Genomic DNA, 13,589 nt, shown 5'->3' with positions numbered 1-13,589 from the left:
TGAATACAACAATACTCAATGTCATTAGGCACAAAACTGAGCTTAAATAATTTGATTTTATGATTTACAAAATTTAAGGCCTCTCTAAAGAAGGTGGAGTTATCACCAAGATGGCCGCCACTGGAAACTACAAGTTCCATGATCCTTTAGTTCTCAGTAACTCTTCCTGCCTCTTATGCTCTGCTCCCAGTGATGATCTAACAGGTTTTCTTGCTCTGTTACCATAGTAATGATGTGTAACTGCCATCACCACAAAACCGGCCATACTGGGTGCACTGCAACCAACAGACTACAGCCAAACATAGTGGTGATCACATGACCTGCCCAGGAAGGTGCAGGACATGTGATGTGGACATGTGACCAGCCGCCATCTTCAGTCCTGCAACGGACCGTGCGGAGGAAATTAACGGACTGATTAAAGGGCCAGTAGCATTTTAATTCTTCATTACAGTGTATGTCATCAGCATTTTTCTGCTAACGGAAGCAAAATTTTAAATAACAACTAATTACACATTAGCTTACATTTTGAGTGCCCATTTGTATTTGAATTATGCTGATTCCTGGAATACCCCTTTAAAAAAATCTATAGGTCATATCTTTATTAAAGTAGATGGCACCTTGCCAGGAGACTCACCGAGTTACAAGGAGTGTGTTTTGTCTTCTCCAATACATCCCTCAGCTCCCTCAGGGACCAGTCTCTCTCAACCTCCTTATTACCCCCACCCTGATCTGGGGTTTTTTTTTGTGTTATTTATTAAAATTCATATTTTGAGCTCTTCAGTACAGACCTGTGGTGCCAGATTGCACAACAAGTTTAAACCGGATGTAGCAGAAATACTTCCCCTAGCATCCACTGAGCATGTACATGGATCAGCACTATAGCATACTGCAGGATATGTATGTGCATACGTTATAAGAACATGCCAAGAATGAGGGGATAATAGATGGAGGAGACATGACTTCAAATATGGACATCGGGCACACGACCTTAATGAATCGCCGAGAGACCCGAACCCTTGTCAGAGAACGCACTGCTGGATCGTGACAGGACCGGGTAAGTAAATGAGCCCCTATATGTGTAAACTTACCTAGTGATGGATATAATAGAAGCTAAATGAGTAAATACTGAACCTTTGTTCATAACCTAGGGACATCCATTTTCTTCAGCTATCCAGTGTCAAACTGCTTGTATTAGCAAGATGGCAGAGACATGTTCTGTGGACATGTCCTTTCTTTGATATCCATACATTGTTTCTGGTTAGGCTGCTACTATCAGATCAGCACAAGGATAGTATGAATGGTGCCAGAGCTATAACAATGAGGTTACTCAGTGTCTTTGGCATCTTTGCAAATATGCTAAAAACTAAGTTTGTGCTGCACCTTGAAAAAGGTGGTGTATTCGTGATGTTAGGCTAAGAAGACTTTAAAAATGCCAATTAAATGGAGTTTCAGGCAGACTGAAAAGTAGTTTTAAAAAAACATAATCTGAGATTCCATGTGATTGGTCGTAGGCATTCCCAGCCATTACTTCCCGCATTGAGACAGAAACAGGAATTGAAAATCATCTGGGACCTAACAGATCTTACTCCATATTATATGGAAGTTATAATATTCAACCATCCATGTGTATGACAATATGACAAGTTTAGTTGGTTTTAAGTCCCCATAAATCACTAATAAACAGTACAGTTCAGCGTTATTTTGCATGAAGAAATTTGTACTTACAAGTTTTAGTGCAGTCGGGATGATCTTATGATCCTTGGAGTTTAATGATGTCATCTCAACAAAGAAAGGGTTAAAAGTGCTATTAGAATCTAATATTGTTCTTTGTCGCACGTAGCTAGCGCAGACAATAAGGCTCTGGGGAATGCCTCACCCAACATCCAGGGCAGGTTTTGTTTAAAAGTTTCCTGAGACATCTATTAACCCTCATACTGCCAAAGATATGACTATAAGTATTTTATAGCTGTGTTTATATTTGCATAGAATTGATTTATGTGAATATGTGACAACATCAGGACACTATTAGTTATATAAGATTTCCAGGGGGTGGAAGAAGAGGCTGTATTCCTCTATATAATTTATGTAGATTGCCTCATTGATTGTAATTTTTATGTATTTTTAAGAATAATGTAAAAAAGTTCTCCATTTAATCGATTAATGGAGACCTTTTGATTGGTTTGTGCTTATTTAAGGCAACCGAAGTAAGGAAGTAGAGCTCCAGTGTACATCATCAGCTAGAGCATCTAATGAGACGTAAGGAATATGTTAGACTACTACTGTCTACCATTAGATTATGCAAGTGGTGGTGGTAAATAAAACTATGACTTGTATGCACAGGCTGTTTATAAATACTTGCATATGATTGTAAGTTAGATTCTGGATAAATGTCTATATTTCAATATTTTACCTCATTTCACATGGGGCCCATATACAGTTGGAGTGATTTTTATTGCATATTCTACAAGTTGGGTTGGTTTTGAATATTCTGAATCTTTGAGTTTTATAAATGTCATCCACATTTTTTTTGTGATATTGCAGTTTTGTATGTTTATTCGGAAACAAAAATGCATGATGCATTTGTTAAAGAGATTTCAATTGTTTACTGTTTCTAATGTTGCAAATTTTTTTGATTAAAGGAAACCAACCACAAGGAATCTACCATCTGAAGTAGATCTTACCTAATCTTTAATTTGGTAATCCCAGAGTTATATGTAAATTAGCTGCAGAGGCTGCTGGGGCGTGGAGTAGCCATGCAGGCACAGGATAATAATGTTAGGTTAGGGGCCAGGATTAGAAAACTAAAAGGTTATGTTAGAGCCCGGCAGGAGGAATCTACCATCAGATCTACTTCTGATGGTAGATTCCTCATGGTAGGTTTATTTAAAAATACCCCACTATCTGTCTGCATGGTTACAAATTTTAAGCAAAACTTTATGTACTGATAGTTAAATCTTGCAGTTGTGCCCTGTAGCATGCTCACATCACTTCTAAGACTTTATTCTCTACATGCAACAAAAGAATCTGACTTATGCCACTGTATAACCACATAGCGGGATGTATTGCCAATAGGCTCCCACATTGAAAAACTTAAGTCTTGCAATTATCAGGGACAACTGTTCCTAGGAAAGGTTATTCCCAATAATTGGCCAATGTAAATGTGTAAAGGATTCATTGACAGATGAGCAATCCCTCATTTGTCAGTACATTCACTTCCATGATAATTCCAGGATGGTTACATCTTCATTAATTGTTCCCCCTTCTGCTTATTGTTGCGTTGCAAGTATTTGTTACCCCAGTGATCAAACCTCTAGGAAATAAGTGTCCTATGAGGTGCAAACCCTTTCAAAATTTTGTACACTTTTAGTTTTTAAAGTTTCATGTTCAGTTTGTTGGATAATACCAATTTATTTCACCATTTTTCTCTATTTTTAAAGTCTGTGCTATCTAAGTAAATTAAATGCAATGACATTAATCTTCTGTCATTTTTTTTAAAGATTGTATAGGAAATGCTTTCATCAATGTCCTAAAACTCCAATAAAAGTTCATCTCCGATGGATGTTTGTTTAACGACTGAACAAAAAGTGAAATTTCCAGTGAAATAATACTTTTTCTTCCGGTGACATTAGGTGATACTTTTCTCTAGTTCTTTGATGTTTAGTCCCATAGGCTTAAATAGAGGATGTCATCCTTTTCCTGAAATGTGCCTTTTTAAACATAAGTGGTTAATAAAGGATGTTTCCAGGGAGGATATTCCCAACACAGACGAATGTATGATTGGCCCACCTCTTCAGGCAGGAAAGCAAGCAAAGATTACAGACAAATATATAAGGGCTTCCCTCCCTGCTATCCCCAGTGATCTCAGGTTACATTGGCAGCATTCACAATGAGTACACTGGCAGTGTACAGGAACGTCTATACGGAAGAGCAGTTTCAAAAGGTCTATGGCACATCTAAGGATTTGGAAAGGCCTCCGCTGACTTTAAAGGAGAAATTAGCCAGGAGCTGTAAATGCTCAACTCATAGTCTCCATACTTTGCTTAAGCACAGGATCCCTATTGTAGGCTGGTTACCCAGGTACAAACTGAAGAAATGGATTCTAGGAGATCTTATTGCAGGCCTGACTGTTGGCATAGTGCATATCCCACAAGGTAAGTACTAAGCTTCCTTCATTACTATCACAAGATATACATCTTTTGACTTGTTTCTGACATTTGGACAACCATCCTTGGTCAATCTGCCTTACAGCAAATCTATAATAAGTTTCTACATAAAAATAAAAAAATGGGAAATTAAGATTTTTTTATTGCCCAATTTCATATCTCTCCATCTATCATTTATATACTAAACAACAAGAACTGGAGCTTTCCCTAGTTTTATAATCACATTTCCTTTTATTTATGATTTTGATATTAATCTAAGTCGGTCAGTGGTTTTACACTGGGTCATATTATGACCAAACAACAAAATAATTTATAATTTAGCTTAATTTTGTATTGGATTATTTCAGCTAGATGTAATAGTATGATGTTCTTACACCTGAGATGGTCCATTAATGTGCAGTATTTTTATAAGGAAAAAGACTTTGGGGGGATATATATGATCTTAGAAGCTTTAATAAACTGTCCATCTACTTCTCAGTTCCTATTATGGTAGAAATGTATCATAAAAGTATCAAAAGCTATTTTTAAAAATACAATTTGTGTAATTCTAGATCCTAAAGCTTTATTCAACTTTTTATAAAGCAATTTTATATCACATATACAAACTTTTATATTTTAATTTTAACTTTGCCCTACTAACATGGATATCTCTACTAATTAATAGTAAATCTCTGAGTGGTCATGGAAATTAAGCTTAAAGTGGAAATCTATTCTAGAAATCTTCATCTTTTGTGCTTTACTAGAGCATCTGAAAGCATTCTTGAACCTTCCTTAGGTTAGAAAATGCTAAACACTTACAGCTTAAAGCCAAAGATATACTGGAGAATAGTCAACTACTTCCTTCAGTGCTATAGACAGTGAGTGGAGTGGTAGCACGTGTGGCCTTCCTACCACTCCATTTATATGAGGTACAATGGACCCAAGGACATAGAGGAGACTGTGCCCCTTTCTCCTTACACCAGTCATAAGGATTTCACAGACAGAACAGAACCACAGTACAGAAGACAGGACTCATTATAGTAATATATGAGGCAAGAGATACTCGCATACATGCTACTCCAAATCGTGATTAAGTGGGGAAATAGGGACTCCATACTCCATCCCATTCTCTGTACTATGGTCAATTCATTAAATCTGAACACTGACTAAACTACATACAGTAATTTATACACACATATACACACATATGGTACATTATGCATGCATACATATGGCTATAGATTATCATACACCCATATATAAATCACATAATATACCAATATTTAGTACATTATACACCCATATTCACTCATACGTATACATGCCTATGCTAAACTATACATCATAATACACTTATATGGTACATTATACACCAATAAACACACAAATGGTGCATTATACACTGATTGACCCCTGTGCAGATCTTATGACTGCTTGTAGTTATGTCCCTGAATGGACCCCGTTCCCATGATCTGCGAGATCTGCACCACTAGTAACTCAACTAATCAAAAATTGAAGGACAGGGTTACTCAACAACTCACAGAAACCTTGCAACTTCACTCTCCACCATGTCCAATCCTTCCTTCTAACCATTTTAATCATACTGTCAGAAGTGCACTAGATGAGAAGGCACTGATTTCTATCAGAAATTTTCAACACAGATGCAGTCAACTTTGGCACATAGACATTTTCTTTGGCAGTGCTCTGGGAGTGCTGAATGTCTGTGGAGAAAATTGTGCTCAGAACCTATAGCTCTGCCCTTCACCTTGCTAAACAGGTTTATTTCACTATAAGGCTCTTCGATACTCTTCACAACTTACTAACATCAAAGGTGCAGCCACAGGCCTTGGGGATGAAGATCTGGCCGCTATCTCCATTAATTCCCCTTCCCTCCTGTTCCTCACCATGTTCCTCTTCTTTTGAGTCAGTCACAGAGGAGAAAGTGTCTAGGCTCGTTTTCTCTGCTCGCCCCACTACCGGCATCACTGTCCCCATCCTTTCACACCTTGTACAGTACCTTTCCGCTGCAGTCACTTCTCCACTCACTAAAATCTTTAACCTCTCTATTCTGGTGTTGTCTCCTCTTCTTTCAAGCGTGCGGTTGTTACACCATTACTAAAGAGACCTTCTACTAACTACCAACCTGTCTCTAATCTCCCTTTCATCTTCAAACTCCTGGAAAGTTTGGTCTATTCTTTACTAAACCGCTATCTCTCAGCTAACTGCCTCCTTGATCCCATACAATCTGATTTTCACACAATGTATTCCACTGAAACTGCTCTAAAGTCTAAATGATCTCCTCACTACTAAATCCAAAGGTGGCTTTTCTCTCCTCATTCTTCTGGATATTTCAGAAGTGTCTGACACAGTGGACCACCAGCTCCTCCTCAGGATGCTTCGCACTATTGGCCTAAAGGACACTCTTTTTTTCCCCTATCCTATCTCTCTGAATGCACTTTCAGTGTATCATTTTAAGGATCTCTCTTTTCTCCTCTTCCACTCATCTGCAGGTTTCCAGTCTCATCTTTATGCTGATGATATCCAGCTAAATTCTCCATGTAACATCTCCACTTACTTCAGAACACTAGTGATTGTCTCTCTGCCATCTCTAATATCATGTCCTCTTACTTCTTGAAACTTAATCTTTCTAAGACTGTCTGTGGGGTCACTATAACAGAGAGGTAGCAGGCCCGCTGTTTTGGGGTTGTGCTGGACTCTGACCTCTCCTTTGCACTGCATATTGAATCTCTTGCTCGTTCTTATCGCATGAATCTCAGAAACATCTCTAGAATCTGCTGATTTCTTACAATTGAAACCTCCTTAATTGTTGCTCTGATTCACTCTTGACTAAACTACTGTAACTGCCTACTAATCGGTCTTCGACTCACTAAACTCTCCTCTATACAATCTATTCTTAACACTTATTGTGTCCCCCAATGACATTGAGAGACATGATGTCAAAACAAAAACAAAAATTTGTATAAAAGGTACAGGTGCAGGATAGCGTAAAAATGGTAATTGTAATAAAAAAGTATAAATTACATACCAATACAGGTTAAAATTATATATATAGTCAGTCCATAGGGTAATACAGTGTACTGATGTAGTGTAGTCTGTCACATTTCCACTAGCTAGAGTACAAGTAGCATAAGAACTAGAAATGAAGTGGTAAAAGGTCTACACTCCTGCTCCAGGAATAACGCCGTCCCCTAGGCACGTTTCGGCTTGAATCGTCTTCGTCTGGCCCAGACTAAGACAATTTAAGCCGAAATGTGCGTCACTGTGTAAAACTCTGGAACACTGTAAAACTGCAAATTGCATATTGGAATAAATAACTACGCTCTTTAGAATTTTCTTTCTTTTTTGAAAAATTCAGAAAAAAGTTAATTAAAAAAATTAAATATATACATAAAGATAAAATGCCATATATTAACAATTCATTAATTATTAATAATTAATGATTAAGGAAATCAATTGCCCACTCATATTATTGTTTTTATTTGACAGGAGCTGTTTTATAAAAGTTGTTTTATTTGTACCATTGGGTTTGTCATGTAATACTTTCATTATGCTCATGTATAGACACTTGATAAATTTGTCATAAAGGTGTAAATGTATTTCAAGGATGGATTTACTGCGCATTGAACTCTTTGCATAAAAATAATATACATCTAAAAGCAATAACAAATCAAGGACAAAAAAAGACCAAAAATATCAGGCATGAATGTGCCTCTCTGTATTTATACAAAACTGGGCAAACCCTATAATACACGTGGCAACAAATGTCATAGACCTGAGTTCTTAGACATAGCGGAAACCATGCAAAAGCACCTCTTGTATACTATGGAGGGATAAGTAATGTTTCTGATTGCAGGAAGCTGTTGTATACACACCCATTGATAATAATACACAATAGTATTACTCTTTTACAAGGCTTTGAATTGTGTTAGTAGTATGGTTCCCATATTTCCGATGGAAAGCAGCATTACCATATCTATAAAAAAAAAACAATAAACTACATGTAACAGGTGTAACAGAAAATCTAAATCTTTTGGCATTTTTAACCACCTCCTCCACTTTTGAAAAGCAATAAGTAAAGTGAGTGTTACCTGGTTATTTATCAATGAGCCTTTTTGTAAAGTATCAAGATTCTCACTCCATTAGGAATGCGACATAGAAAGAGGAACTACATCTCTAGGACAGAAGTTTGAGAGCTAAATATGCCTTAAATGTATCAGACACTGTGCAACATTGTAAATTTGGCAAAAATTACTGCAACACAGAGGCTGATATATTGATGTATTACCACTGTCCATGTAACTGTGGGGGTCTGATCAGTTATCCCTCTCTTATTGTGACTGATGATGAAACCTGTTGAATGGATCTCTCCTAGGAATGGCATTTGCGCTGTTGACATCAGTGGCTCCTGTGTATGGACTTTATACATCTTTCTTTCCTGTTCTGTTGTACATGTTACTTGGGACTGGACATCATGTTTCCACTGGTGAGAAAACTTCTTAACTTCAGTTTATTAAATGTTTTGTTATTAGCACTAAATATCTTGGGGTTTCTTAAACTAAATAAAACCAGTAAAAAGTGATACATAAAGTATGTGGGTAAAGGCAAGGACTTTCACTACACCATAAATTTACACCATAAAACGTTTATATGTTTTAGTGACATATAAAGCATGTACTGATGAGAGACCAGGATAGTTACCTGTACAAACCCATATCAAAATACCTAAGTATATGTTGTTTTCCGATGTTGACCCCCAGGTACCTTTGCTGTGGTAAGTCTCATGACTGGCTCAATCATTGATGAACATCTTCATGAAAACCCATTGAACAGAAACCTCACCAGTGAAGAACAATCAGAAATATATGCTCGTAGAATAGGAATGGCGGCTGCTATTGCCTTTCTAATGGGACTTGTCATGGTAAATTTTATACTGCCATCTAATTATATATATATTTTGTACTTACAAGTATGTTCTTTAGTTATTTCCAGCTTTGACATAAAAATATAAAAGATCATTCTCAGATAATGTAGTAATACCACAAGAAATTATTGTTCTTCAATAAAAACCAAATAAATAATTGTACAGAAATATAAAGTACTAATTGAGTACAATAAAGAAGGCTCCGTCTTGGCTAACTCTGCTTTCTTCTCTCCAGGTCATCATGTTTGTTCTGCAGTTAGGCTTCCTGTCCACATACCTGTCTGAACCTATAGTAAAAGCTTTCACCAACGCTGCCGCTTTTCATGTGACCGTTTCTCAGATCCAGAACATGATGGGACTCCCCCTCCCTCGTGCTACTGGATCCTTCACAATTTTCAAGGTGAGCTCTGTACAGTATCATGGCTTCCTCCATAAGTAACATAATTAGGAGCTTCTCAAAAATGAAAGATCACTGGGAAACAAGCATACAATGTCTGGAAAGCTTATAAAAACCCCCGAAACATATTAAGGTTTAAGTCAATAAACTTTTCTTTTCTTTACAGACACTGGTTTCAGTCTTTACAGCTGCCCATATGACGAATGTTGCAGAATTGGTGATATCCATGCTTTGCTTAGCCGTGCTTATCCCAATCAAAGAACTTAATGTGCGTTTCCGAACAAAGCTCCGGACACCAATACCAGGGGAGATTATTATGGTAAGTGATTGATGGTAGATGTCCCAAACTTACTTGCTTGTGTTTTTGTTTAGGGGATGACATCGCTTTTTGTACGTTCAGGAACAGATAGATTATCGTAAAAAACAAACAAAAATATTTTAATGAGTTGGAAGTACTCTGGTCTATGTAACTGCAGCTCCTCTTGGCTTCACCACATTATAATGTATGCCCGCCCCCTATGTATTCATTGCAGCCCACTCCTGCCTGCCAATCGTGATGTCTGCGGATCGGCGGCGGCGAGACCAGGCTGTAAAGAACACAGAGGAAGCTTGCATACATTATAAGTTGGTGGCGCCGAGAGGTGCTCCGGTGATGTAGAACGGAGTGCCTAGGGGTTATTTTAATATATTTATAAAGTCTTTTTTATGATATGTCCGTTCCCAGGCATATAAAAAAACAATATCATCCCCTAGACAAAATAACGAGCAAGTAATTTTGGGACATCTACTGTCAGTAAATCTGATGGTAGATGTTGTTAAAGGATAAACATCTAAACATGCCAAAGCCAAATTGTAGTAGAATTGAAAACTGTGGAGCAGTGGAGGGATCAAATCCCTAAATAATTATAAAGCTTTCTCTTGTATTAAGAGGGTTCTCAAAGCAGATCATGTCTATACCAGTAGTTGTGGATCTCTGATGAGCAGTTTGGTAGCTTTATGTCTCATTCTATCATAAATAGATTAATATTCTTTAATACATCAGCCATGAATGTACTTGATTGAAGAATTATACAGAGCATGCGCAGGTCTGTTTATATTATAGAGTAAACTTTGTTGTTATACCTGTAGATACAGGAAACATACTCAAGAAGAATTAATAGGTTATTTGGGAATCAGCCCTCAAGAAAAAGACCCTTAATGGCAAGTTCTTAGGGACTAAGAAGAATAATTATTGTGTTGGTCCCAATGTGAGGTTTTCTGGTTGTGTGATGGACCTGTTCAATCCTATCTACATATCATTACTTGAGTAAAGTTGAAATATGTCTATTTTATTTATTTTAATATTTAGTATGGTATTTTCTACCATGGTGCGGAGCCTTATGTCCATTGGATATATTAGAATCTTGCTAACATATAATGGAACTATCTGTAACCAATATTTTATACAAAAGTGCTAACCACTACAATTTAGCAAAGCACACCTGCCTTTAAGGGAGGAAGTTATAATGACTGTGATTTGTTTTAATGGTTTATGAGAATGAGAATCCTATCCATAGAAATGTTCAACAGAAAAAGAGTTACACAAAGCACAATAATACAAAATTATTAAACTTTAGTATCAAAGTACAAATCCTTACAATATTCAAAAACGCAATATATATTTCTATGTATTTCAGGTTCTTGTAGCTACTGGAATAACATTTGCTTCCTCTCTGGACAATCGATATAACGTGCAGATAGTTGGCAGTATACCAGCAGGGTAATAACTACAAATATCAAATTTTTTATATTTTACATGTATTTACTGCATAAACACCCAGAGTATAAATAAAAGAAGCCAACACTTCAGACAGTTATTTCTTCTGGTTTCCCTATGTACCTTCATATGCAGTTTGGTGATCTAACATGCGAGAGAGTACAATACAATACAATACAATAGAACTTTATTGATCCCCTGGAGGAAATTGTTTTGTACTTAGTGTTCCGGCAGTTGTTACACACAGAGACAGGCTTAACGTTACAGTTACTTACATACACTACGAGAGGCATGTTCTTACATATTGCTAGTTCCTTAGTTGCAAACAAACACTTACAAGATAGTACAGTTTCACAAAACCACACTGTCCGTAGCTCTAATTCTGCAAAGTACCTCTGCTTGAGATGCCTGGTTTTGGCTCCTACCAGAACCATGGTGGAACAGGGTACCTCCTGACTTGCAGTAAGGCACTGGTTTTGATAATTTACATTTCAGATGCTCCGATGATGCCATTACTGGTGCTCTTGACCGCCAGGATCCAGTTCCGGCGGCTCTGTTGCACCAAATCATGTGACATGGAGCCCCTGCTGATCGACTGGGTACTGAAATGGGGGTTACAGGCTAATTGCCAAGCTAGTGTCACAAGGCAGAGAGTGGAGGGGGTAGAGCCAGAGCAGATGAACAGGCAGCCACCTACCTGCCATTCTTGACAATACATTCTACTAAGTACAACTGCAAGTCCACCAGATTTTGATTAGGTTAGTCGGAGGACAGAGTTGAATGATGTAACTTTACTTTTTGCAAGAGGGTAAAGTAAATTGTGTTTGACAAGTACTTGCAAGTACCTTTTGTTCACTTTTGGTTCAATTCTGGTCTAATTTTTTGTGCACTTAAAAATATGCACTGTTGAACAAGGTCTGAGAAGGTCTTTTCCACAGAAAAAATTGGGTATGTTAAACTCCAACTTTCCAAATTTCCCCAGCATCCTCCTCATAGATTGTAAACTCTTATTCATATTGTATCATCTGACCATTTTATTACTCTGTAATATTTTGTATGTATATGTTCCCCATGATCTGTAAAGAATTGTCTAATAGATTGTAACTATATCAATAACAATTTATTTTTATAATCTGCTTTTGGGAAAGAGTCAAGAGGCCCTCATAAGAAAGTGATGAAAGCAAGAGGTGTCTGACAGTGGTCAGTGAAACAAATGATGACCAGGGCTGTAACTTAAGGGGGTGCTGTAGCCATTGGGCCCAAAAAGCTTAGGGGGCCCATAAGGTGTCATTTTTCCATATGAGAAAACTAGTACAGTAAACCATATATTTTAGTCAGGGGCCTGGCACAGACTTTGCAGTAGGGCCCTTCATTTTCAAGTTACGCCGATCATGATGGCTGCCCAGTTTGAAAATGTAGTTGAGTTTCTTATCTTGCATAATAAATGGCAACATTAATGGGCTAATTCCTATGTATACCCTGAAGCATATATTATATCACATATACAGTAGATACATTATAAATCCTTCCTGCTACATTACTCCTTTACATATTAAAAAGATGTATATTATACATAATAAACTCTCATGAGAAGCGAAAGCTAATTGTGACGTTATTATAAAGTGATTTATTCAAAATATTGACCTAAGTGTTTTTAACAGTTTCCCAGCCCCCAAGCTTCCTGCACTGGATATTATTCCTAATGTTATTGGAGACACGATTGCCATCACATTCGTGGGTTATGCTGTGTCTGTCTCACTTGCTATGATCTACGCAGAGAAACACAGATATAGCATTGACCCCAACCAGGTAAAGCCATGGTATTATTTGCTTAATTGTATAACTTTTATAACTTTAAAAAAATTCCTCCCTTTTGAGGGCTTTTTTCAAATACAGTAAGCTTCTCTGAGTGTATACAAGTAGACCAATAATTGGTCATTCCATAACTTGTATACGGAATTTATCACCCTCTTTGCAGGTGCAATGTATAATTATTAGTTTTCCCTGAGGTGGTGAAGGGAGGTGTAAACTTGCTTCCATGTCGTAACCCCATACCAAGCAGAGAGATTAAAGGAGATCCTGCTCCTCTTATCCAATTGCACACTCATAAAGAGAAGCAGCAGCAGTACATTGGTGAAGTACACCACTCTCTAGAATCTGGAGAACTGTCTCAATTCATCTTTCTGCCCCTTTCTCCAGCAGCAGTATTCCATCTACATAGACTTTTTTTGGGCAGCTTTTAACTTGACCCCTTTTGTAAGATTTAGAAGTTCATTCAGAGTTCATTCAGTTTAAGAAGTGGGGTAGAATATTGGAGTTTGTTAAATATTAAAGGTGTCTCAAAATGACATA

The 13,589-nt window shown here is 37.3% G+C and overlaps 1 protein-coding gene across 1 annotated transcript in view; it reads left to right on the top strand.

Annotated features, from left to right (window-relative positions):
* The first annotated feature begins 3,730 nt into the window (after positions 1-3,730).
* Positions 3,731-13,589, top strand: part of LOC140117786 (solute carrier family 26 member 10-like) — a 31,408-nt gene continuing 21,549 nt past the window's right edge. The window contains exons 1-7 of the mRNA XM_072134857.1: positions 3,731-4,151; positions 8,536-8,646; positions 8,921-9,081; positions 9,320-9,484; positions 9,648-9,800; positions 11,158-11,240; positions 12,899-13,046. Coding sequence (XP_071990958.1) covers positions 3,887-4,151; positions 8,536-8,646; positions 8,921-9,081; positions 9,320-9,484; positions 9,648-9,800; positions 11,158-11,240; positions 12,899-13,046 — 1,086 coding nt within the window. The 5' untranslated portion in view covers positions 3,731-3,886. The remainder of the gene's footprint in view (positions 4,152-8,535; positions 8,647-8,920; positions 9,082-9,319; positions 9,485-9,647; positions 9,801-11,157; positions 11,241-12,898; positions 13,047-13,589) is intronic.

The sequence above is a fragment of the Engystomops pustulosus genome, chromosome 2 (assembly GCF_040894005.1).
Source record: "Engystomops pustulosus chromosome 2, aEngPut4.maternal, whole genome shotgun sequence".
Classification (NCBI taxonomy): domain Eukaryota; kingdom Metazoa; phylum Chordata; class Amphibia; order Anura; family Leptodactylidae; genus Engystomops; species Engystomops pustulosus.
The sequence above is the reverse complement of the archived record's forward strand: the minus strand, read 5'-3'. Positions and strand labels throughout refer to the sequence as shown.